General features: G+C 53.5%; 2 protein-coding genes across 2 annotated transcripts; both read right to left on the reverse strand.

Annotated features, from left to right (window-relative positions):
* Positions 1-1,060: 1,060 nt before the first annotated feature.
* On the reverse strand, positions 1,061-2,104 carry LBRM_18_0200 (hypothetical protein, unknown function; the record flags this gene model as incomplete). Its single annotated transcript, XM_001563895.1, has 1 exon — positions 1,061-2,104. One exon carries the CDS (start codon positions 2,102-2,104, stop codon positions 1,061-1,063), a length of 1,044 nt encoding a protein of 347 aa, XP_001563945.1.
* Positions 2,105-13,565: 11,461 nt separating this feature from the next.
* LBRM_18_0210 (hypothetical protein, unknown function) lies at positions 13,566-14,594 on the reverse strand (the record flags this gene model as incomplete). The annotated part of the gene is made up of 1 exon (XM_001563896.1): positions 13,566-14,594. One exon carries the CDS (start codon positions 14,592-14,594, stop codon positions 13,566-13,568), a length of 1,029 nt encoding a protein of 342 aa, XP_001563946.1.
* Positions 14,595-24,713: the final 10,119 nt, after the last annotated feature.

Raw genomic sequence — 24,713 nt, forward strand, 5'->3', positions numbered from 1 at the left:
GAGGCCCTCACTTCGCTCTCATGCCGCACCACGGAATACAGAGACAAGCAGACTGAAAGAGAAACGAAAGAGAGAAAGTGCACCAGTAATAAAGTATAGGAGAAAAAAAATACGCGCCCACACAACAAACAAGAGAAACATCGCAGAAGGCTGCCCTTCACGAATTCATAAAAACAAAAGAGGTAACAATGATGGAAAGGGACAGAAATGCACGAGGAGAATCTCAACTACAGCTGAAGCATCCAACGCACAAAAACTAACAACTAACGAAGAAACAAAAAGGCCAGGTGCCGAATTCACCATACGACATTTTTTCTTTCGTTTTCGATCTCCAAAGCGTCCATCACCACCTCTGTCGTACAACAGAGGCTCAACGCTTCACACCACCCCCGGCCTGTCACATGGGCCATCGCAGGGTTCGACGCAGCCGTGGGCACACGAGCCACAGCAGTGCGCCCACTCAGTCAGCTGGGCACGGCCCCGGCCTCAAGCCACGACCACCCGCCCTGCAGGCTGCCTCCCAGCCGCTCCCGTCATGCTGGCCGCCACCTCGTGCATCCCCCCCTCTCGGGAGTGGGAGGAGGGGGGGGGGGGGGGCAGGCTCCCCACACCAGCAGACAGCGAGGGGCCGGGTGCGATGCCCTCGAGTCACTCTCGCACAATGCCCACCATGTGTGTGGCGCAAGCGTGCTCACTGTCACAGGTCGCTCCGACGCCACGCCATCCACGGCCTCACCCGCCGGTACCAGCAGCGACGCACCGCTCTGGCCTCCTCCCTACATCGCAGGCACTTGGCACCATCACCACCAGAGGCAACTCGGCATTGGCAGTGGTAGGGGGGCTGCCTGACTCCCCCCACCACCACAGAGAGTGTGGTAGCGGACGCAGAGAGACCACGCACTGAGGTGGTCCTTATCATCAACGAAGTGAAACCCTTAGTGGCAACAACAACAAGAGACAAGGAGAAGACGAGTAAACCAGCAATAAACAGCCGGCAGCGACATAGCCACAAATAGGTACTGGCGCAGGCCCATTGGAGGTCACAGAAGAAAATCTCCTACTACTTACCTTGGGAGCCTCTTGCGGAAGAGCGGTGGCGCACCGTGACAGTAATGCCGCTATCCCGTGCGTGTATGGTTGTCAGTCCTGCGAAGTCCCTCCACGTACTCATTGGGGTCGCCACGAAGTCACATGCTGGCCCACCCATACGCTGCGTGCACGACAAGTTCCAACCCTCCATCAAGTTGTGTGTGTGAAAGCCCTGGTGTGTAAGACTTGACGATGCGCTGTCAACGCTGCGCGGCGTCTCTATCACGCCTAGTGTGCCGCCACCTACGTACCCAGCTGTATCCTCCCTCTTCGCACGGTGCGCAACTTCCACAGACATGGAATTCTCGGAACGCGGCGTCATCGTCTTCGAGTAGGGGCTGCTTCGAGACCTTTGGTAACCGCCGTACCGCCAAGAGTGTGGTACAGGCACAGCCTGGGGGGTTCGTACCCTATTCGTGTAGTCCTCTGACAGCTTGCACATCAGTGGGATGCCGCGGCACTGGTGAAAGGCGCAGGTGTTGTGCACTGCACGCAGCGCGGCCTCCGCAGCGCCTTGCTCGGCAAAGGTGATGAAGACGATGCGGCGGCGCTCCGTTGCGTCGATGAACGGCGCGGTGTCGTTGTGAATCGTCACCTTCCGGACGGAGCCGTAGGAGTTCACAAGATCGACAAGATCCTCCTCCGTAACCTCCAGCGGCACGTTGCGCAGGAACAGCTTGTTCATCCTCAGCCGCTCCTGCCCAGCTGGCGTGCCGTCGTGCTGCTGCTTCGCCCACTGCACAGACACAGTCTTGCCGAGCAGCGGCATCCCGTGGGCGTCACGCAGCGCACGCAGCGCCTCCTCGTGCTTCTCGTAGCGCACAAATGCCGTGCCGAGGCTCTGGCCACTGTAGATGTCGCGCATCACCATCGACGAGGTGATATTGCCGAAGGCGGAGAAGATCGCGCGCAGACGGTCGTCGTCCACCTCGCGCGACAGGTAGCGCACGAAGAGATTCGTGCTGCTTGGGGTGAAGCTGAAACTCTCCTGCTGATATTTCGCTTTCCGGGACATCCTCCTTGTTGGTCCCCTCTCGACGACAATAAGCAAGTGAGAATACTCCAAGAGAAACAGCTGTGTTGAGGGGAGAAGCAGGGAGACTGGAGTTCAGGCGTGTGTGTGTGTGTGTGGAAGGTGGAGGGTGACTGTCACACCCCAAGTGAAGAAACAGAAAGGCGTAAAGAAAATGTTTTAACCCTGAGAGACATGAAAGAGCCGTGCAAAGCGGAGGCCGAAACAGCGCCAAACGAAGGAAAGGGTAAGGGGCGTAGAGAAGAGAGACACCGCACATATAGCGGTACTTCGCGTCTCCTGTGTTGCCCTTCACCCATGCATGGGTAGACTGACCTACTTTTCTGCGGCTCGCTTGTGCTTCTCCTTCTGTGGATCTCGCTGAAAGGCTCCTCTGTGGCTGGGCTGGGCCGCTTGCGTGGCGGCCTCGTTAAGTTGTCGTCGTGCTCTGCGTATGGTAGCAGCTGTGAGGAGAGGTGCGCAGCTGCGGTATCTGAGAGTGTAGGCGTGCTTCTTCGCGAAGGAAAGGGGGACGCAAAAGCTCACAGTGAGAGGCGCAGTCGTGCTCGCATGTGAGAGACAAGTGTATGCTCCCGGGCGTTCGAGGATAAGGGAAAGGCTCAGAGCTGAAGAGAAAAGGAGAATAATAATGAAATAGGGTGAATAAAGCGCGCATAGGATTGAGGTGTTAGGTTTCCGAGAGACAGAGAGGGTGCATGTCGATCCTATGGTGAAACACGCCGCCACAGCAAGGAGACCTTGGGCTACCTTCACAGATGGGCGCGATTGAGTCACTTTGGGGGAGGAGGAAAGTCCCCCAAAAGAGCTCTCAAGCCCCACTAAATGTTCCATCCCATTCCGCATTTTCTTTCGGAGCTGTGCTGCACTACTCGCGGCTACCTCTCTACCGATTCCTTTCAGGCTCTTGCGCGTTGGAAGGACACGGATACCTCGAGTGAAGGAATAGTGGTGCCAGAAGACCGAAGCGTTTATTAAACCAGGGCATTCCTCTTGGTTGCAAGACGTGGGTTGGGTCGCAATCAAGTCCGTGTGGCTATTCCTTCTTTTTCTCCACTTTCCTCGTGCTTTCTAGACTTTTCTTTGTTGTTTAGGTTATCATCCATGCAGTAACACTACCCGCGCCTCGTCCCCTGACACACGCACCGTTCCTTCGAAAGAATAACTCTCATTGTGCGACAACCACTTCGATACTCAGGGGTGGGGTTCGAGGAGGGGGGCACGCATGAGAACGATATGCAAACACTCAGCTGCATCACGCACTTCGACCTCTCGTCTTCGAGTCGATGCATTTGCCTGGTATTCCTCCACGAAGACGAGGGAAGGCAACAGGCGAGCTAAATCGAGAAAGAAAAAGAGAGAGAGAGACCGGAGAGGGGGGCCACCGAGAAGTAACGGTCTAAAAAAATAAGACGCGTGGTGGGGGGGGGGGGGCCACTGTAAGGCCGCGCACGATCGCACGTGTGCAGGCGCGCTTGTTTGTGTGCACCCCAATCAGAGGTAGTCGGTGAGAGGAAGGGAAGAACAAAGCAGAGCGCATGTCCCAGCAGACAAACAAGAGGCGAGCGAGCACAAACGGCATCACGCGAGCTGCGAAGGGAAGGCAGCACACGAGCGGGAGCGCGTGCGGTAGATACAAAGAAGTGCAGAAACAAGAGGGAAAGTCAGGGCGAAGCGGGGGACAGAGGGAAGGTGGCAGTAAATGATCTCAAGGGGAAACATCGGCCAATAAAAAAAAAAGAGAGAGAGAGAGAGAGGGAGACACCTGTAGAGATCCCTGCTGTTTGGTTGTCCTCCGTCTTTCTGTTCTGTTGCAATGAGAAGAGATGTCGGTGAAGAACGCAGGCAAGCACAGGTGGTAAGGAGTGGGAGACGGGAGAGTGAAAGGAAAGCGAGAAGCAAAGAGAGCACAGACGACTGAGAAGGAAGAAGAAGGCAACGCCCGACGCCTGTAGGAAACAAAACAAGTGGAAGCACGCCGGTTTACAACGAGGAAGAACGACAATGGAAGAGCGCACGTGAAACACAGGACGAAAGAAAATAAAAAAAGTGCTGCTTCATCCTTTGCGGGGTTGCTGCTGCTGCTGCTGCTGCTGTTCATCTTGTGGCTGCAGACAATGAATAACGTCGTGGAAAGAACGAAGATGGAGTCGAGAAGGGTAGCGTGTTGAGCATTTTCGCTCGGCAAGCAAGGAAAGGGGGGACCGAGTTCCACAAAGAAGAGAGTGTGCGCGCTAGTGTATAGGTGATTCGGCAGGCCGCAGATACGGTCGCATGCACAGATCCACACGCGCTATGCTATCCCCCTTTCTATCCAGCAATGCCGACACGTGCAGCAACAGCCCCTCTGCTCCGCGCATTCTTTGTGCTTGCTGTAGCACACTAGCACGCGTGCTCCTCCGCGGAGAGAAACACGCCCACTTCACCCGTGTGCACGCGCATACAGGGGGGAAAATGTGCACCGCAAAGCACGTGACCCTAATGAGAGTGAGGGAGCGACGGAATTACATGAGAGTCATGGCACTGTGCGAGAAGAAAAAATAATCTGTTCAACTGGGCTGAATGCCGGTTGGGCAGGAAAAGCGGTGCTGCGGAGGCGAAGGCCGCGTTGGCGTGCACCTCGTCTATCCATCAGAGAGGGTGTCAAGCTGGAAGAATCAGCACACACCACCACTCGCTTAGCAAGAACAGGAAGCAAAGACTCGGAAAGAGGAGGAGGGCAAGGAAAATGGAGGTGAAAAAAAAAAGAAAATGAAAATGAAAGAGTGGAGAGAGCGTGTGGCAAAGAAAAAAAAACGCCTGATGTAAATCCCCCTTCACCATACGTGCTTTGTGCATTTCCCTGCACGTCTTTATCCTCGTCCGTCTCTCTCTCTCTCTCCTTCGACCTCGCTTGCCGTCTCGCTTGTTGGTTCCTGGGAGGGAGGAGGCCCCATGCACCACTCAACATGCACACTCAGAGACCGTAGGAGGGATGAAACAGAAAAAAAAGGCATTCTTTGCTGGAGAAGACAGAGCGTGTTGAGGACACATGGGTGAGAATGGGGAATGGTGACAGCGAGAAGAGAGAAGAGAGGAACGTGCAGGTGAGGAGGAGGAAAGGTGTCATTTAAGAGCACACAGCAATGAAGGAGAGCGTTAAAACAACAAGAGACACAGTATGGAAAAAGGGGGAGAGCGCCAGCACTTCATCCTCCCTATCTTGAAAAGACGCAGAGATGCACGAATGAAAGAGTGGGGGTAAGTCAGCGTATGTAGCATTCCGCGCAGGGATACACATCAGCACGCATCCATGCCGGGCTGAATGCTTTTCATCCACCGGTTTCACTCTTCCTTCACCACAGCATCCCGAGTGCACACAAAGCCCAAAGGAAAAAAAAAGAGAGAGAAGAGCCCACGTGAAAAGGGAGACGAGCTGGAAGGGCAACGGTAGCGAAAATCGCTGGCTGCAATTGCCCAACTGTCCTCTTTCTAGGTGGCGAACGAAGACAACGACAGCCTGCCAGTGTCTGTGGGCCCTTGAAGTGTTGCCAACCCTTCCGTTCTACAAGACCTCACTTTACCCACCCGCACTGTCACTGTCGCCACACAAAGAAGCCGGGCAGTGTGTATCCACCGTGCTTCGCGCAGGCGCGTGTGTGCTTGCAGTGCGTATGTCTTCGTGACAGTGCGAGCAAAGGAGAGCAAATCGCCAAAGATGGTGAGAAGATAAGTCGAAGAAAGTAGAGGTGAAGAGGAAACCCGCTAAACGAAGCACCACCAGCGCCTCTTCGTCACCACAAAGCACACACAATGAAGAAAGGGCAACAGAAAGGGGGTGAAGGAAACCATCAAGGCCAAGTGGAAGAGAAGTTGTAAGTAAGCGTCTTGCAAAGGGACGCGGACGGGGCGTCACGTATTTAAAGGCGAAGGAAGGAGAATGAAGTGAGGCACGTCTGCGAGTCGCTGGCCTCCCTTCAGCCTGTCCTTCTGCGGTCATGGCGCACACAAGCACAGGACGGGCATACTTGCGTGGCTGCTATAGCAACAACGATACATGCGGATCTGCCTCATCCTTTCCCTCTTCTCCTCTCGTTGTCGTGACTTAGTGCGGCAGCGATACGGCCCACCCCACACGCACCTTCGAAAGGGCACCGATAGAGACGAAAAGAGAACGCGAAAGCAAAACAATAAATAAATAATGGAGAAGGCAGAGGTGAGGACAGAGCGCCAATAAACAGAATACGCAAACGACTATGGGCGCCCTTATGCCGCGGTGTGTGAGTGTCTCTCTCTGACGCAGCTGACTCGGACACGCCTCATCTCTCTCTCCTTCTTGTCTGCTGCTCCTTTCCACCTCAAAAGGCTTAATCCGGGCTGCCGTCACGTGTGTAGCGCAAAAAAAAAAAGCCAGAGGTCCCTAATAGAAGGGGTGCGTGGGCGTTGAACAGGATAGGAATGTAGTGTGAAAGAGAAAAACATAAACACGCACGGCGTCCATTTCACGCTTTCTCCACTGACTTCTCGCATTTGCGTCTGCTTTGATTCGGAAAGGGGGGAGAGGCAACCGAGAAGTTGGCCGAAAGGGAGGAGGCGACCGTTCCGCAAGACACACACCGCGCGAGGGACAAGCCAAAAGAAAAAGGAGGGAAGCATTCAACTTCAAAGTGCGGAGAAGAGAAAGAGAGACAACAGTATTTCTGCGTGGGTGTGTATGATGGTAGCACTTCACATGAGGAGCTCTGCTGACGTACCAGCACAAGAGATCGAGAGATCCATCATCGCACTTCCCTCCTGAGGTTAACTGACTCCCTATCAGGTGTTTTCCTTCTCCTCTCAAGTAGTAGTCTGGTTGGCGAACCACCCTGCGCCTTCGTGGCCACGCTCTCCACCTGCTCGCCACATCTCGCCTCCTCTGGGAGAGGGGGGTGCATCTGCCCCTACCTCTTTCCCTCTCACGTTCCTCACTTTTTAGGCATACCCTGGGATGCATGTACGTGTGGTTGAGAGGAAAGGCAGTTGATCACTCTCTCTTCTCCAACAGGAGACAAGCGCGTCTGCCGTCCTGCTGCCAAACTCCCCATCACCAAAAAAAAAAAAACGAGGAAAATGGCATTCTCGTCTTGGACGCGCGTACAGAAGTACCTAGGCGCACATCGGCACACCATGGGAGAAAGAAAAGGCAAAAGAGAGAGAGGGCGAGCTGCGCCAACACAACCACTCACCTCGCTCGTACAAGCAAACAACGAAAGGAGAGAAAACACGCCGCCGTAGTGGCCATGAAGTGTATACAGAAACTTGAGAAGCTACAAACGCACACGCGCACACAAAACTATCACTGAAGAGAAAACTGATGAAACCAAGCAAAGAGGAAAACAACGGCACAATGAAAATAACAACGTGGCTCCCACAGGGACAAAGTGGAGTACAACATGAAATCATTATGGTACGTTGGGAACGCGAGAAACCAACGGAGAGGGTCGTGAGAAGAAGAGTGAGAGGGAGGAGAAAGAGAAGAAACACAAATAAGCGCATCTCCGTAACACTACTCGAACACAGACGGACGGAGAGCATCCATAGAGGTTGCATAAAGAGTGGAAGAGGAAAATACGATGGGGAACAGGCATTGAGTATGTGAGAGAGATTACCAAGAAAAGACGAGAGAATCACTGCCGTGAAAGACCGTTTTCTGTCTACCAATGCGATCAAATGCATCACGACTGTAGTGTGCAGCCTCCCTGCCCACAGACATCTACACACACACATAACACTGGTAAAGCACCAAAAAAAAAATTCAAGCACTCGCAGTGCACGCGCAAAGGAGTCAACTTCAGAAGAAGAAAAGTGCACAACGACTACGGCAGATGCACTTGCACACGGGAAACCAAACGAGCAGAGACGCAGACGAAGAAGACAACAATGTTTCAATCTATGTTATTGGGTTTCACTTTTCTCTTCCGCTTCCCCTCCCCCTCTCCGCCGCCGCCGGGAAGAGCTCGCGCGTGCGCCCCGTTAGGTGCACAGGTACAGGGACAGAGAGGCAGAGAGAGAGAGAGGAGGGAGGGGTGAGTTTCAACCTGAAGTCACACCGAGAACAAAAGTAAACGGGAAAATGAAGCCAAACACATAAGGGGATACATGAAAAAGGCGGAGGAAACGAAAAGGGAGACAGAGGGATGAAAGACGGCTTGGGGATTACACATCGTCTAAGTAAACCAGATCGGTGGGGCACAACAAAAAACACGAACAGAGAGAAGTGCATGCGTAAAAACTGCAGTGCAATCGTGCAGACACACATGCCTGCCAACCCCCACGCAGGTCTCCTCCCTGCGGTGGAAGATAAAGACGGAGAAAGAAAAGAAGACTTCAAGCACAGAGCAGTGTGCGTACGAAGTCTTTTCACTCGCTTCTGTTAAAGTCCTTTTTCGGGAGCCATTTTCCAGCCCTTCAGGATGCGTGTCCGCCTCGCCGGCCTTTGGCGCCACGCAAGATCGAGCTGATGAACACCAAGCAGCAGCGCGAGGAAAAAAAAAAAAAAACAAATTGATCCGCTGACCCTGGAGAATAGCTGCATGACTGCTCTCTTTGTGACCATCATTGCTCACGCATCCGCCTTCGGACACTTTGCCGTAGTTCGAAAGGTTCCCGCGCGCTGTCGGTTAGGGTGAGGCAGCAGCACAGCAAATCACGACCACTAAGCAAAACAACGAAAACAAAGTAGTGCAACCGCTCCTCCGAGAACAGAAGCACCACCAACACCCCCATCAGGAGGTCCCCAAGGGAGACGTTCACGCGAAACGTTGCCCGCCTCTTTGATGAAAAGGAGGAGAAACATCAAACGGAATCAGAGCCAGAAGAACTCCTGAAGCGCTCGTCCTTCGCTGCGTCGATCGGGTTGGTTGGCTCTCATTTCGCTCTCTCGTATCCTGTGCAGGCGCCATGGGTCTGCACATCGGGTGGACGAGGGGGGGGGGGGGGGGCAAGAACAACACAACACAGACAAACATCAAACGCACGCAGAACGCAACGATCGGAAACGTTTTTCGTTTTTCGCCACGTCCACTTCACCACGAGAAGGTCAGCACGCACACGCATGTACGACCACAGCCCACCCATGCCTCTGCTGGACTGCAGCTCTGTCCTGGTCGTCTGGAACGAACCGTCTGCCGCGGACGCCCGCCATGCGTCTCACGCAGTCGTCTCGTCCTTCCTCGCATACGTGGGGCGCAATCGGCGCCAGACGGACTCGGGTGGGCTGCGCGCCTCGACACAGGCGGGTAGTGTCCAGGGTCCTGCTCGAGGACGGAAGCGGTGGCGCCAGTCGGGAAGGCTAGTAGAGGGTGCACCAGGTGCATGCCGGATGTGCGCAGGGAGGAAGCCGGCCAGCTGCAGGCCACGCCCCTCGGACACCATGCCTCTCCCTCAGTCGCCTCAAGCCGCGGCGTCCCAGAAGGTGGTGTGGAGACCCTCCGCAGTGGAGCCTGGAGGGCGCGATGGTGCGACGCGGGGTGTCCTCGCCGTGCGTCCGGCACCCGTGCCTTACAGAGGGTGCGCACGGGGCATGCGCTCGGGGAGGAAGGGAGGAGCGCTTGGGGCCTGTGTCAGGACGGCGTGGCTGTCGGGAGGAAGGTGCCTGCTGCCTGCCTCTTCTGTTTCTGCCAACGCCGCCGGGGGCGGCGTCTGGATGGCTTGCCCACATGCGGCGCGGCAGGCGGGACGTTTCCATGAGGCTGTGACGGCACGGGCACCCCGCCGTCTCCAGAAGACGCACGCCCTTGACAGCAGTGGGTGGGTCAGGCGGAAGGGGCCTGTGCATAGGCACGTGCCTCCGCTCAAGGAGCCCATGACTTGTCGTTCTCACGGGGCACAGAGGGGGGCAGCCATAGACGCCCGGCGGAGGAAGCCCATCCAGCACGAGCAAAATGGGCCTCATCACACCACAGCGTGAAATGAGGTGGGTGCCGGGCGTTGAACGATCCGCAGATCTCGCGTTGGCGCAGCGGGCACCACGCCGAGTCGGACGCCCTCATTGCACGAAAAGAGGCGGGAGGAGGTCTAGGCTCTGGCAGGGGTGGGGAGGGGAGGAGGTGACACACCGCTAGCGGAGTAGCAGGCGGCAAACCATCGGCACGCCATGTTCCCAGTGGCCGTCACCCTCAGCTGCGGGAATCCAAAGTGTGTCGGCGGGTGTCCCTGAAGCGTGAGAAAACAGCAACAAAAGGAAGAAGCGCCATCCTCAAGGAGAAACTGCCACGGAACGGATGTGGGTGGCGAAGGGGAAACAGCAGAAAAGAGACAGACGGGGAGAAAGGGGCAGGGTCCCCGGGTGTCCCTTGCGACTGGCCCTCTCGCTCACCTGCGTATGATGTTGTCTGCGCATTGTTTCTTGGAAGTATTTCCTGAAGGGAATAGAGCGTCTCTCCCACAGACAAAGGCGCCTTTGGGCTCTTTCATTCAACAGAACATCGAGTGCACGGAGAAGCGCTGGTCGTGGAGTAATCGGGGAGCGACGAGGGGGTTCACAGAAAGAAGGATAGACCTCGACGGAGCAGCCTCAGCATTCATGCAAATACGCGGATGTAAGATGGCATCAAAGTACAGGGGGGATGGAGTGGGGTTAGGCACGTCCTGGAAGGCGCAGAAGCAAGAAAGAACCACATTGGTCCAAAAAAAAAAAAGAAAATCGTACAGGTGACGGCGGCGGAGGAAAAAAAAAATGTAATGTGAAGTGAGAGGGGGTGGGTGGAGGCTGGCGTAAGTGTGCGCGTGGGATGGAGACCAAATCGTGGAGAGGTAAAAGAAGGGTTTAAGGGGTACCCAGGAAAGAACCACAGGAACAAAGAAGGAGGGCACTTCGTCCACGGCGACAGATATGCATACGCGGAAATTGTGGCAGACATTTTCGACACCCGCGACACGGAGAAGCCCGATGAGGCCCCATAAGAAGCCTCACGGGGGGGGAAGAAGAAAGCGATGACTGATTGAAGCGGGAGAAAGGAGGGATTAAGGGAAAGGGGAGGGGCGGGTCTTTGAAGGCAGAGAGATGAGAGGAGGTTTCTGCTGAAGCATACGCAGAGCGAGAGAGAGAGAGAGAGAGAGAAAGCAAAAAAAAAGGAACAAGATGACAGATGCACACAGACAAGGAGGAAGATAAGACACACACAGCTCAAGGGAGGAACGCTAAAATCAACAAGCGTGTTTTCCTACCACACATGAAGAGAAGAGACAAAAATAATAACTCGACACCAGAGAAGAAAACGAGAGAAACGAGAGTCTCAGACATGTAATGACCGTATAGTGAAGCACAAACACTAAAGAGGAACATAAAAAGAAACCATAAGAGATTCACGCACGCCCACACACACACACACGCACATAGTAAAGGTAGAATGGAATAGTGAAGAGACCAGCCAGTAAGGGAAAAGGAAAGCGAGAGGCAGCTGAAAAAGGAACAATGTTCATCAGCACAAGAACGCACACATGTAAAAAAAAATCCCGAAACAATGAAAAGGCGAAATATCAGAAAAGTATGTGCCTGCTTGTGGGTCTCTGTCGGGGCGAGCTCCACTTTTGACCACCATCTTCCAAGCCTCGCGCGCGTCAAGACGTTTTTCCTTCGTTGGCTTACATAGGGAGGGGGCGTTGCCCTTCTCTGCGTCTTTTCCCCTTTCCTCCCCAACTTGACACCCTTGCAACGGGCATACACAAGCTAAAAGGCGGAGTACATCGCTGCACACACACACAGAGCGAGAGAGACCGATGCATGCAAGTATATGCACAGGTACACGTATATGCTTGTACGAGTGTCTTCACACATAAAAAAAAAGTTCCAGCAACAACGTTTTGGAAAGATCTTGGCTGATCGTCATGAAGAAACATCCTTATCACCACATGTAACACCAACACAGCTGTACACACTGCTGAACCACACGAAACAGCGAGGCAGGAGAAGAAGTAGGCCGAGGTGGTACCGGCACGTGGGCACAAACAAGTCTAGCCAAGATACTGAAATACATGGGAGTGTCTCCCTGGGCATCCTCCTCGTTTGATTCAATCGCCCTATCGGCATTCCCTCTTTCCACTCCATTTTTTGCCTCACGTTGTGGGTGTGTACTTGATTGACGCGTTCTACACGCGTGGCGGAAGGCGCATGAGGGTATCTGAGCACATATGACGGCTTCACCCGACAGTCCCCCTTTTCGGGCAGCGTCAGTGGACGTACAGGACGCTGGGGAAGTGCATAGATAGGGGTATATGGAGTAATGCATGTGTACACAGAAAAGAAAAAAAAGGGTCAGCGGGGGGGGGGGGGGGGGAGTGGAGGATGCCAAGTGTATTCTCGGAGATGGAGACAGACAGAGAGGGAGAGAGCGAGATGGAGAAGCATCGCCAAACTACAGCAAGAGCGAGAAAAAAGGGGGAGAGGCTGCGGTGGGACGTTATGAACATTAAGAGCACGCAGACACGCACACACACCGAGGGGGGAGAAATATGGAGACGCACACCTAAGCCAACAAGTTCAACAGGAAAGGGATGTGATGGTGAAAGAGGGGCATAGAATCGGAGGGGGATGGGGGTGAAATGCAGGAGAGCTGTTGCATGCCTCCTCCCTACAACACCCAAGACGCGAGAGGAGGAAGAGTGGGAGTTGTGAGTACGTCTCACCCAAGAGAAAAGCGTAGAGCGCAAGCAAGAAACAGGCAAAACAAGGGGGGAGGCCGATGGCGGTGTCACACGGAAAGCGGAAATGCCAAAAAAAAAAAGGTGGACAAGTAAAGGGTGGGAGCTGAAAAAAGCACAAACGCCACCCTGAAGGATAACACACAACACCCAACAAGCCCAGATGCGGTGTGGACGAAGAAAACAAGACAGGCAAAGCGCCACAGCGACAAGACGGGACTCCCAGAAGCGACAGCACAAGTACTAATACGTCAAGAGGTGAGGGGAGAGGGGGGGGGGGGGGGGCACATTAAGACACGTGTTTCTGTCGTTCTTGAACGCTTCGGTCAAGGCACACATCGCATCCCTCAATAAGGGCTGCCTCATCTTCTCTAAGGCGCTGGGTCTCGGAGGGTGTCTTGCTCACCCTCTCGGCCTTTCCGTGGCAACAAACGGCAGGAAACGACAGACAGTCGCCTACCTACACGCACGCACACATATATTGAACTTCCCCTAATCGGTCCTGCGTCACTGCTACGGCTACGTCTGTGCTTTAGGCTGGTATAGTGCACTGGAGCTTCCCTCTTATGTGGTCGCTCACCTTCTCTGCAAACACCGCCGTTCTCTTCTCCAGGGAAACGCGCACGGTAAAAAAAAAAAGGACAAAAGAAAAGAAGCGTCAACACCACCGTTGGCAGCACCTTCACCCTGCATGCTCGCGCGTTGGTGTGTGCCACTGTGCTCTTGTGCAGTTGCGCGTCTACTGGTAGGGAAACATCGTGAGCTTCGAAAACGCTCCTCTACTCGGCTACCTGGAGTTACTCCTCGTGACGATCAGCGACGCCGCGTACGGGTTGTGCCGGAACAACTTTGGTGACGACAGGACCGGCGTGCGAAGGTTTGATAAACGTAAGGCAGGCGAGTAGCGGGCAATTGCGTCCTGTTCGGCGATGCCTCCATCTGCGTGAGAGGCACCAGCACCGACGGCCAACGGAGAGAAGAGCAAGTCATCCGCTGCGGAGTCGGAGAGGTGCACGCTGCTCGCAGGTGTCGGGGTGCAGGCACCGGTTACGTGCTTCGGCACAAAATTGCAGAAGGCGCAGTCCAACATGGGAGGCAAGCACCCCTTGTCCGTGAAGAAGGTGGTGGGTGCGCGGCTAGCAGTGCTAAAGTTCTGGCAACTGCTGTTGGTGCTGCTGTTACCGCTGCCACTGTTTTTTGCCTTGTAGTCCTCCGATAACTTTCCCATCAGGGGAATGCCGTGGCAGGTCGCAAAAGGGCAGGTGTTATGGACGCCACGCAGTGCGGCCTCCGCTGCCCCCTCATCGGCAAACACGATGAAGGCGATGCGACGTGCCGGCGAATGGCGTGCAGTGGGGATCCTGTCGCTGTGTAGCGAAGCCTCCTTGACAGTACCGTACGCACGAACAAGCTCCACCAGCTCAGCCTCCGTAATGCCTAGAGGCACGTTGCGCAGGAACAGCTTATTCATCCTCAGCCGCTCCTGGCCGGCAGGGGTGTCGTCGTGCTGCTGCTTCGCCCATATCACGTTGACAGCCTTTCCACCAATCTTCTTCCCATCACACTCGTGCAGCGCGCGTGTGGCGTCCGCGTTACGGGCGAATCGCACAAAGCCAAAGCCGCGACTCTCGCCAGTGAAGATGTCCCGCATCACCATCGAGGAGGTGATGTCGCCAAAAGGCTCAAAGAAGACGCGGAACTGGACGTCGTCGACGGTGTGGTCGAGAAAGCGAACCAGCAGGTTTAGCTTGCTGTCAGTAGCAGTGGTGACCGATGGACGCCCACGGTTGTAGGCACCATTATACTTGTAGCTCATCTTCTTTGCTGTTGTTCCGGAAAAAAGGCAAATATTATTCGCCTCTTGTCCTCGTGTGCTTTCGCTTCGCCTCCGGCACTGCGTCGCTGAGCTTCTAGGCGATTGTCTTCCGTTGACTCGATGATCAAAGAGAGCACCCACACTATGTCCGGTCAGATAATACCGACAGCCGATTAGAGGATTCAACTGGGGGGAGGGGAGGGGCTGAAACAAGGAAGAATGTGTATCGATCGGTATCGCTATAGAGATCTACCCGTATGTACCCGTGTGGATGTGTAGGTAAGGGAACGCAAAGAGGTGGAAAGCCCGAACAGGGACACGGAGGAGTGAGAGGTCCAATGGTAGTCGCAGCACCTCCGGGAAGGGAAAAGAGACAAGAACGAAAGAAAAAAAAGGGGGGAAGAAATCGCCACCCTTCCACTTACACACGCACGCACCACCGGTCTCCGCTCTGTCTTACCAACTACTACAGCGCTGATACACAGGCGCGTACACACAGCGAGGCAGACACGAAGCGCGAAAAAAATACGGAATGAATGAGGTCGGCAGCGAAGGCAAAGTGCGCCTAATCACCGAGGAAGAGACTACTCGGCTTCAAGATCGGCAGAGATGAGGGTAATGGGGTGGAAGGGGTGAAGAGTGAAAGAGGACGTGAATGCACTTCTTGAGCACGCGGATAGAGCAATCAAGATGGAAAGAAAAAGGTAGCAATACGAGTGAGGTGTTGAGGGGGGAAAAAGAGAATAACAACAAAGAAGCAAAGTGAAGAGGGAGGTGGCCTCGAAGGGTGCGAACAATGCACGTGACGACACAACGAACAAACGCAAGAGAAACACAGAGAGATGAAAGTAGAAAAAGAGGCGTAACCGGTGAGCGCGTCAACAACGCAAAGCCCAAGAGCCTTAGGAAAGAGCGAGAAGTGCGGCAAGCAAAAAAAAAGGAGAGTTGAAGAAAAAAAATGGAGCACACTGACAAGAAGAGACACACGGAGACACGGAGGTTCGAAGGAACGACTGCAAGACACGCCCCCAAAAAAACGCCTAAGAAAAATTGTGTCGCAGACAGACAAGAACGCTCAGCAAGCAACACAAGCAACGAGGATAGAGAGAAAACAACAGAAAACGAAAAGGAAGCTCGTTGCGCCGGAGACAGATCCAACGGGAAGACAACAAAGAAAGAAAAAGCGCTAAAAGGAAAAAAAAGAAGCGCCCACAAGACGCGCAGCGAAAGTGCGTAGAGGAGACGCTATAGAGTGGCTCTGTAGAAACGAAGAGGAGGAGGGGAGAGAGAGAGAGAGACCCGTTGCAGAACTGGACACAAGAGAGAAGGAAGTGCAGCACACAAATTATAACACACTGAGACACTTCAGCACACACTCCCCGCGATAGAGAAAGAGAGAGGGTGTGAAAAAGAGTGTCGAGAAGGATAACAACAACCCAATAACAGCAAGTAGAACGCAAGAGAACAGCAATGAAAAAAAAAAATGTGAAAGACTAAGAAACAAAGCAGCACACACACCAACAGGAAAGCGAGAACGAGAGAGGAAAGGAGAACAGGTTAGCGTGTACAGTGCAATGCGCAAAACAAAACAAAACGAAATAAATCGACGGAAGTTTTCACCTGGGAGCGAAAGAAGAAAAAAGAGCCAAACTTGAAACAGCAAAGCTGTAACACGGATGTACAGTTCGAGTAGCTGAGTGAGGAGTAAGAGTGGGGAACGGCAGGGGGAAGAGTGACGGATGTACGTGAACAAAGAAAGATAAAGTACGGAAAGAATTAGAGATGATTGGGGGGAAAGAATAGAAGAGAGAATAACCGAAAAGCAAAACAAAGAGTCGGTGTGCACTACAGCGATAAAAATGCTCTGTTTGTCTGCTCTTTCGTTGTATCGGGGGTTTATGCCGACTGGGGATGGTGGGTGCTTCGGTAGCCTTTTTTTCTGTCAAATCACAAGGACGCACGCGGCAGCGAGGAGGGGAAGTAAGTGAACGTTTAAAAATGTCGGCGAATGATCGGCAGCCCTTGGATTTTCTACCGTGTCAGTGGTGGCAGTAGGAAGTGCAGGGTGGGGAGCAGAAGACAAAACACGTGTTCACACACTCTCACCTTACGCTTCCTTTTACGACGAAGAGGAGGAGAGAGGACGATGTGTGGGTTTCCCTCGCTGTTTTTTATCTTCTCCGTGTATCAGTCTGAGTCAGCACTCAGCAGTTACGTAGTGAGTGGTTACGTCTGCTTCTCCGCCGTTCGTGTCTGCAGCAGCCTCCAACCACTAACAACCACACCAAACGCGTACGTGTATAAGACGAAGAGGAAGGGTGGAAGGGAAACACGACTGCCTCTTTTTCGTTCGATTTCAGTCGTGTCCGCCCCCCTTGCCTTTCGGTGATGCGTCAATCGATATCCCGCCTCCACAATAGACGGACGTGTTTTCCTTTATTGGCTCTCTGGGGTACTTTGTGGATGAAGTTCGCTCTTCTCGTCTTTTGCCTGCTTCGCTACTCAGTGCGTCAGTTGAACGACCGACGAGACGGTAGAGCAACAGCGGAAAGCCAACAATCGCAGAAGAAAATAGTCACAGGAGCGACGCCCGTTGACTACGACAGGAAATGAAAATAAGGGGAGGGAGGGAGGCAGTGAGAGACGGAGGCCTGCGCGAAGAGAGCAACACAGAGGGGCGAGCAGACAATGAAGAAAAGAAGGACGAAGGGAGAGAGCGAAAAGAAAGGCGAAAAAAATGAAGGAGAAGTGAAATACAGAGAGTGAAGCGCCCGTGACAGAGAAAAGAGAGAAGTAGAAAGAATAAAACAACGGTGATAGTGAAAGAGAAGATCGAAGGCAAACGCAAAGGCGAGAGCGAGAGGTAGATCGAAAGCACGAGCAAGGCCAAGAACGACAAGAACAGAGATGATATACGTAGAGGTATATACGTATGGGTTGCTCCTTACACTTTGATATACAGAGACGGAGAGAACGAGTATATCTCTACCCTTGTGGAATAAGGAAAGAAAAAAAACGACGAGATAAAAGGGGGAAAAGAGAGAGAGGGGGGAGAAAATTGAAAAGGGGGAACCGAGAGGAAGAAGAAAATCGACAGAAGAAGAAGACGGGGGAAGAAGAGAGAAGGGAGGAACGAAAGGGGAGTGCAGAGAGAGAGAGAGAGAGCTCAAGATGCCCGACCACGAAGAGAGGAAAAAAAAAAAAACACAGAGAAAGAGAGAGAAAAGAAACAAAACGAAAAGGCAACGGGGTGAGAAAAGGCTTGAGAATCTGAAGTAAGTTGAGTCGACGACCCAGCAGTGCCTGAGGCAGGCACGACTCCCACACAAGAGAAGGGCAGTGCGTGTCGTCCTGCTACGCGTGGAACCGAAAGGGGGAAAAAAAAGGACACTCGATAAAGAATGGCGCCGAGAAGGAGCGCGAGAAGAAAAACAAGAGAGAACAGCAAAGATGTGCGCAAATAAGCTGAGTTCTAGAGTCTCTGGATATACGCCAACAGAGACACGTATGATAAGAGAGCGGAGGAGAAGGAAGGGGAGAAGGGGTCGACCACCAAAGAGCAGACGGGTTAGAGAAAACAAAACGACAGAGCAGTATGTCCAAACAAAACTGATGAGAAGAAGAAAAAAAAAAAAGGGAGTCGTATAGAATCGATTGAAACAACAACAGAGTTGAAGAGCTCTGGTAAGTGAATAGGCACACTTAAGTGTTAATATGGATGAAGAAGGTCGTTTGCACAGGGGGGGGGGAGGGGAGGGGGAATAAAAAGTGAAGAGAAGCAAGCCCCTGTATCGGTATATATGCCTTAGTCGTGTGCGTGGGTAGGGATCTCGTATGGGAGAGGCAAGTCTCCCAGATGGGGGGGGGTGGGAGAGAAGAGCGTAAGAGAGTAAGAGGAAGGGATGCCGTGAGAGAACCGCTGTACACACGCACACACACACACACACACACACATGCACAGGCACACGCGGCCACTACGTGCAATACTAATGATAATAGACAGACAGAAACACAGCGCCAGGCGAGACGCCAGAATATGCGTGCGTATCTGCGGCCGCCTTTTTGCTGTTGTGGTGGTGGTGGTTGCCGTTTAGTCCCTTCGCCTCGGTGACCCTTTCCTTCTCTCTTGTGCGCTTTTCGCCCTTTAAAGGTTAATCGACCGCTGTGGTGAGGTGCGTGGGTGGAATGACGTTGTAAGTCGCCCGCGTAGTGGCAGCTCACAAGCACTAAATACCGAAGAAGAGAGGAGGGAAGGGGAAAGGGGGGAGAATAAAAGGGGGCAACTACGGACGCAAGACAACAGAGAGAGAAAGAAAGAGGGGGATCTGGGAGAGGAAAGTGATGAGGAGGGGGCTTAGAACACGAGGGAAGCGAAATAAGATGTCGAGGAGAGAGAGAGAGAAAATACGAAGGTAAAGATGTGGAACCGAGTCAGAAACAAAACGAAAAAGAGTTAAAGGACCGTGACGACACCAGCGAGGGTGTCACGTAGCGAGGAGTGGGGTGAAAGGGAAAAGAGGTCAAAGGCCTGCAGAGGCAGAGCGACCACAGCGAGAAAGAAAAGAAAAATAGAAAACACCAACGGCAGAGATACACAGACGAGAATCCGAGAGGAATGGGGCAGGAGAACAAAGAATAGCCCTAAATATCGCCAACACTAAAGAAAAAGAAACAGAAAGGGCGAATAGCACCAATGAAATTGATTAACAGAGAGAAGAAACCCAGAAGTGCAAAATAAAGACCCAGCAAGGTGCAAAGACACACACACACATGCACATGCACACGAGAAAGAGAGGAAAGGAAAGGGAGGAAGGGAGGGAGATGATACAACACAAAAGGGCTGGAAGACGACCTTGAGAGAAACAAGCAAGCAAACAGCAGCGGGGGGGCGGGGCGGGAAAAGAAAGAGAAGTCAGCGAGTACAACAATAACAAAGCGAAAGCGATTTAAAAAGGCAGGATGGGCCGAAGGACGGGGTCAACAGGGAAAAGGCTCGGTGTACAGTAGCACACAAGAGCGCGAGCAAAGAAGGACACGAAGAGGATTGTACGAAAAAAAAGGTAAAGTCCGAGAAGGGAGCAAAAACCCAATGAAGTATACGGAAATAAGCGCTGGCACACACACACACACACATACACATGCACACCGAGAGAGAGAGAGAAGCAAAATTACAAACAGAAGAGAAGCGAAGCGTAAAAGGGAGGGGAGGGGTCAGAAAGAAAAGCGAGCAAAAAAAAGAAAGGAAAGATGACGAGTGAGTGACGGAGAGGACAGCGAGAAGATGAGGGGGGAAACGAAGACAGAGGAGTGGAGCGTGAATAACACACAGCTGTTCGCTTCTCTCCGTCTACGTATTGCCTTTTTGTTGTTTTCCTGGTGACGTTTTTTTCGTGTGGGGGGGTGTGCGCGTGCGTGCGTGCGATCCTCGCATGTTATGTTGTTGCTGCTCAAAACAGCCAAACAACACAGACAAAAGAGCAGGAAAAGAGAGCAAGAGCCAGTCAGGAGAAAGAAAACGAGTACTCAGCTGCAGCGATGACACCGAAGCAGTAAGCGGAGGGCTAGAAACGAATCCAAAGATGCGGTGAGATGCCAGGTAAGAAGAAGCCGTGCAAGAAGAGAAAGCGCCTCTGTCGTTGCGTGCTGTTGATGTCAACTCGTTCTACCACCTGCACGAAGCTGACAGACGTTGTCGATTCTTTCGACTTCACACTTTCTGGTTTCGCTTCGGTACGCAGCTGTCGATGCTCCCGTGCCAATTTTCGTTCAGCCGTGGGAGCAGAAGAAGAGAGTGAGCCTTTTCAGCGTTGTCTGCTGCCAAATACTTCGTTTTGTTTCCCTTCTTTTTATTTGACCTCGACAAGAGCTCGACTAATCCTCTTGGCTGCCTTACTTACGGTTCCGCAGTCTTCTTGCTCAGCAGCCCTTTAGTGTGCTTGGTGTCTCTGCTTTGCGCTTGACTGGTACTTCGTACGGCGAAGTGTTCGTTCAACCGGTTTCGAGGCGGGAGACGTTCCTTCTCTCGGCAGCCTTTATGTCGCTCTTGTAAGGGTATTCTGCAGCTGAAATAGAGAGATACGTGTCGTCCTCTCAGGGGGCTGTGGATCTGTATATTCACGCCTTCTGGTCGTCAGCTCGTGGATCACGCCACCCCGGGGAACGGGCAGAGACTTGCAGCGGATGAATTGCGTCTTTCCTTTTGCTGTGTTTCCTCTTTTCCGCCTGTCGCTTGACTGCTCGCGCCTGTTTTTTTTTTTGCCGTTGTGGTTGCCGGTTTTTTTTTTTGCAGGGGGGGAGGGGAGTTCGGTGCACCGCCCACGTCCGCGCCCAGAGTGCCTCTGTCTGTCTTATAAGCTGAAGTGAGCGTGAAAACGAATGAGCGTCACGTGATGCAGTTCAGTGAATCCTTCAGTAACGTCTCGATCGTGTCTCTCCAGCCGAGCTGCGGCGGCCTGGGGTGGCTGTTGCTTGTCCTGTCTTTAAAACTGCTACCTGCCCCTTTTCGCTTGGTGTGAATTGGAAAAGGCGCGGGGAGGCTCGGTCTGTCTTACAAGGTGAATTAACTGTCAATCTTTAGTTTGGAAGAGGAAAGGTGCCGAGAGGATGGTGAAGAAGGAAAAAAAAAACGCTACTTGCGAGGTAAACGCGGTTCGCATACAACTGACACAACTTTGCTGCTTCATGGCATATTTTTCCGAGGAAGGGGGGAGGGTTTCGCACTTCCTTCGTGCGTGTGATGGTCCTGTGAAGGACTACAAGCATCCAAACCGGGTGAGTGGGCAGCCGCCCAAAACTGTCACAGACTGTCTGTGCATTCCACAAACTGGAGTGAAAGTAATCGAGCTAGGCCAAGGGTATTCTGTGGCTAGGCCCCTCTCGAACGCTCGCCAGGATTCTATTTTTTGCTTTCAATACTATTGGCAGCTTCCCGCCTTTCCGACGAGCCGGATGAGCACCCTGGAAGCAGCTCAGAGGTTGCGCTGGGAGAACCCCTCCTTTTGTCTCTTGAAGAAGAGAAATAGAGGAAACGCAGTGAACGCCACCAGCACGACAGCGTTGTAGGATGAGAATGCGTGACAACTACTTGCCAGCGCATCCACAAGGGCAAAGAAAATCAGAAGAGCAACAAGCGCCATACGCTGAATCGAGAAGGGAGAAACAACAACAACACTAACATGTCGATACAACGAAAAAAAAATATGCCTCAATGCACATTAGCCGAGGAGGAGGGGGAAGGGGCAAACGAGAAGAGAGCGCGCGCACACGGGGAGAGAATGGGCGAGCGAGCGACAAACGCCAATGAAGGAGGAGGTGGAGGCGGGGTGGGAACAAATAAAAGCGCATGACGAAAGGAAACGCGCCAGTAGCGTGGACGGGATGGGTAGGAGGGGAAGACGCGTTCGGTGGCCAGTGCAACGAGAGCACGAGAAAGACTCAAAGACGCTCACTTTCACCTCAGAAAGACGGGGCAAGCGGACACACGTTGGGTAGATAACAAAGGAGTCTAGAAGACAGCCGTGATAACGAGGCGAAGTGAAATACGCCCATGGAGAAGAGAAACGGCACCGGCGTACGTTGGTTGTCCTCACTGTCTCGCGGCCCCACTAGCAGTGGTCAGCGTAGTTTCTGCGTTGAACACCATGCGCTCTCGGTACAGTCGCTTCGCGACATGCGGAGACTTGAATGTCGGTACTTGGAAACAAGCCTTTACGCTTCCGGCGTGTGCGGGACGGGATGTGTCTGAGTACAACCAAGGCGGAAGCGCAAATAGAAGCCTCGCAGTGGAAGCCTTCACAGAGGGGGGCAGAGAGACGAAGCAAACAAAACGATGTGTCATCGCCTCTCTACGTTTTATCAAAGCAGTGAACACGTGCGGTCGGGGGAGGTGGAGGAGAGCTCACTTTCTGTGGCACAAGTAGTGCGTGTCCCTAGAGAAAAAAAGAAGGCTAAGAGAGGTCTCGGGAGGCGTCTAGGAGATCGAGAATGAGCGAAAGCACTCCGCAGCTTAAAAAAATGCATGCAAGCAAAGAGGAGTGCACGGAGAAAAACAGACGGCGTCATCGTGAATGGTCGACATGCGGTTCCTTCATGACGTTTCTCGATCCTTTTTCTTTCCTCGAAATAAACGAACGGCCGCTTAACACACAAAACGCGTCTCCTCCTCGCTCTCTCTCGTACGCTCCGTGTCGGCTTCCAGGCTATGTTTCCTCTTGAAGGCAATCACATCGCTTCAAGCTTCATGAGGCGGACTCCAACTTAGAACAGCATGTGGGGAAGCATCCCATGCGCTACAGAGAAGAGTTCAGAAAAGGGGGAAACGAAGGTGAAAAAGCGAGCGTGTGCTGTGGTGGTAGTACAACAATGCTCCTGCTCAGATGCGCTCTCAGGAGGGCGTTTACACATGAATGCGGCTTTCCTTCTCGCGCCTATCACACACCTGGGCAGAGAATGAGCACACATAACTGACGTAGAAAACAATGGTGGCAGACACGCACAAATTCACTTGGGATGAGTCAAGCACTACCGCACGACACACACACACACACACATCGAACAGAGCGAAGAAATGACCTACAAGTGCAACGCAGATTACAACATCGTGCATCGACCACAGCTTCCCTTCTCTATCACTCACCACCCCACCCCGCTCTGCATGTGATGGGATGTTTCTTGTTTGAACTCGTTTATTCATGCCGTAGGGCATGGGGTAAACTTCACACCACCCCCGGCCTGTCACATGGGCCATCGCAGGGTTCGACGCAGCCGTGGGCACACGCGCCACAGCAGTGCGCCCACTCAGTCAGCTGGGCACGGCCCCGGCCTCAAGCCACGACCACCCGCCCTGCAGGCTGCCTCCCAGCCGCTCCCGTCATGCTGGTCGCCACCTCGTGCATCCCCCCCTCTCGGGAGTGGGAGGAGGGGGGGGCAGGCTCCCCACACCAGCAGACAGCGAGGGGCCGGGTGCGATGCCCTCGAGTCACTCTCGCACAATGCCCACCATGTGTGTGGCGCAAGCGTGCTCACTGTCACAGGTCGCTCCGACGCCACGCCATCCACGGCCTCACCCGCCGGTACCAGCAGCGACGCACCGCTCTGGCCTCCTCCCTACATCGCAGGCACTTGGCACCATCACCACCAGAGGCAACTCGGCATTGGCAGTGGTAGGGGGGCTGCCTGACTCCCCCACCACCACAGAGAGTGTGGTAGCGGACGCGGAGAGACCACGCACTGAGGTGCCCCTCACCATCATGAGGGAATCAAAACAGTTTCCGAAAGAACGCGCTCATCTTGCGCCTTTTACCGCTTGTGTCTTTTCTGTCTTTCGCTTTGTTTTCTCGCGTGTGTCATTCGATAGGAAGAGGCGATGGTGACATCCTTCACTCAAGAAGCCTCCCAATCATAGAGAGCGGCCACCTCGGCACTTCAGCGGGTGCCCTTGTCATCGCGCAGCGCACAGGTAGAGGGGTGTAGCTTCACAAGGCCCCCCTCCACCTCACCCTTCTCATGTGTACGTGTGTACGTGTAAAAAGGGCCCCGAGGCATCAGCCTTGCCACGTCCACGGATGCGCATGCATATCCCCGAGGCCCGTCTGTGGATGTGTCTGCTAATGGGTCCATCAGCACGTTGTTGTGAGCAGAGGGCGGCGTCAGCTACTTGTAGGCAGTGACGACGCACGTGCTACGCTACTGGTGCGTGCATTACGCATTCTTACGGTCCAGGGACCCCTTCCACTGTATTTCCGCACCTCCCCCTCTCTACTTCCTCGTCTCCCTATCCACATGCTCCGATTTGTGTGTGCGTGTGCGCGTGTACTCTTGCGTCAGTGGCTATTTTCTTTTGGGGGGATTGCCTATCCCCTTCTCCACTGCTCTGTCGGTCAGAGGATGGCACATTAGAAACTGACCCAGCCCTGCTATCCGTCGTTAATGTGAAGGGCAGAGCAGCGCGAAGGGGAGAGGACGACAGTGCGCGCATCTCCGCTGCAAGAGACCTACACATAGGGAGGGGGAGGAGAGTGATGGAAGACGAAAATACGCGAATAAAGTGGAAGGTGGGAAACGTACTGGACCCGGAATGGTAGCCGCTCTAGCAGCGCGCAGGATGAGCTCGTACGTCGG

Source organism: Leishmania braziliensis, chromosome 18, assembly GCF_000002845.2.
Source record: "Leishmania braziliensis MHOM/BR/75/M2904 complete genome, chromosome 18".
In the NCBI taxonomy this organism is placed as follows: Eukaryota; Euglenozoa; class Kinetoplastea; order Trypanosomatida; family Trypanosomatidae; genus Leishmania; species Leishmania braziliensis.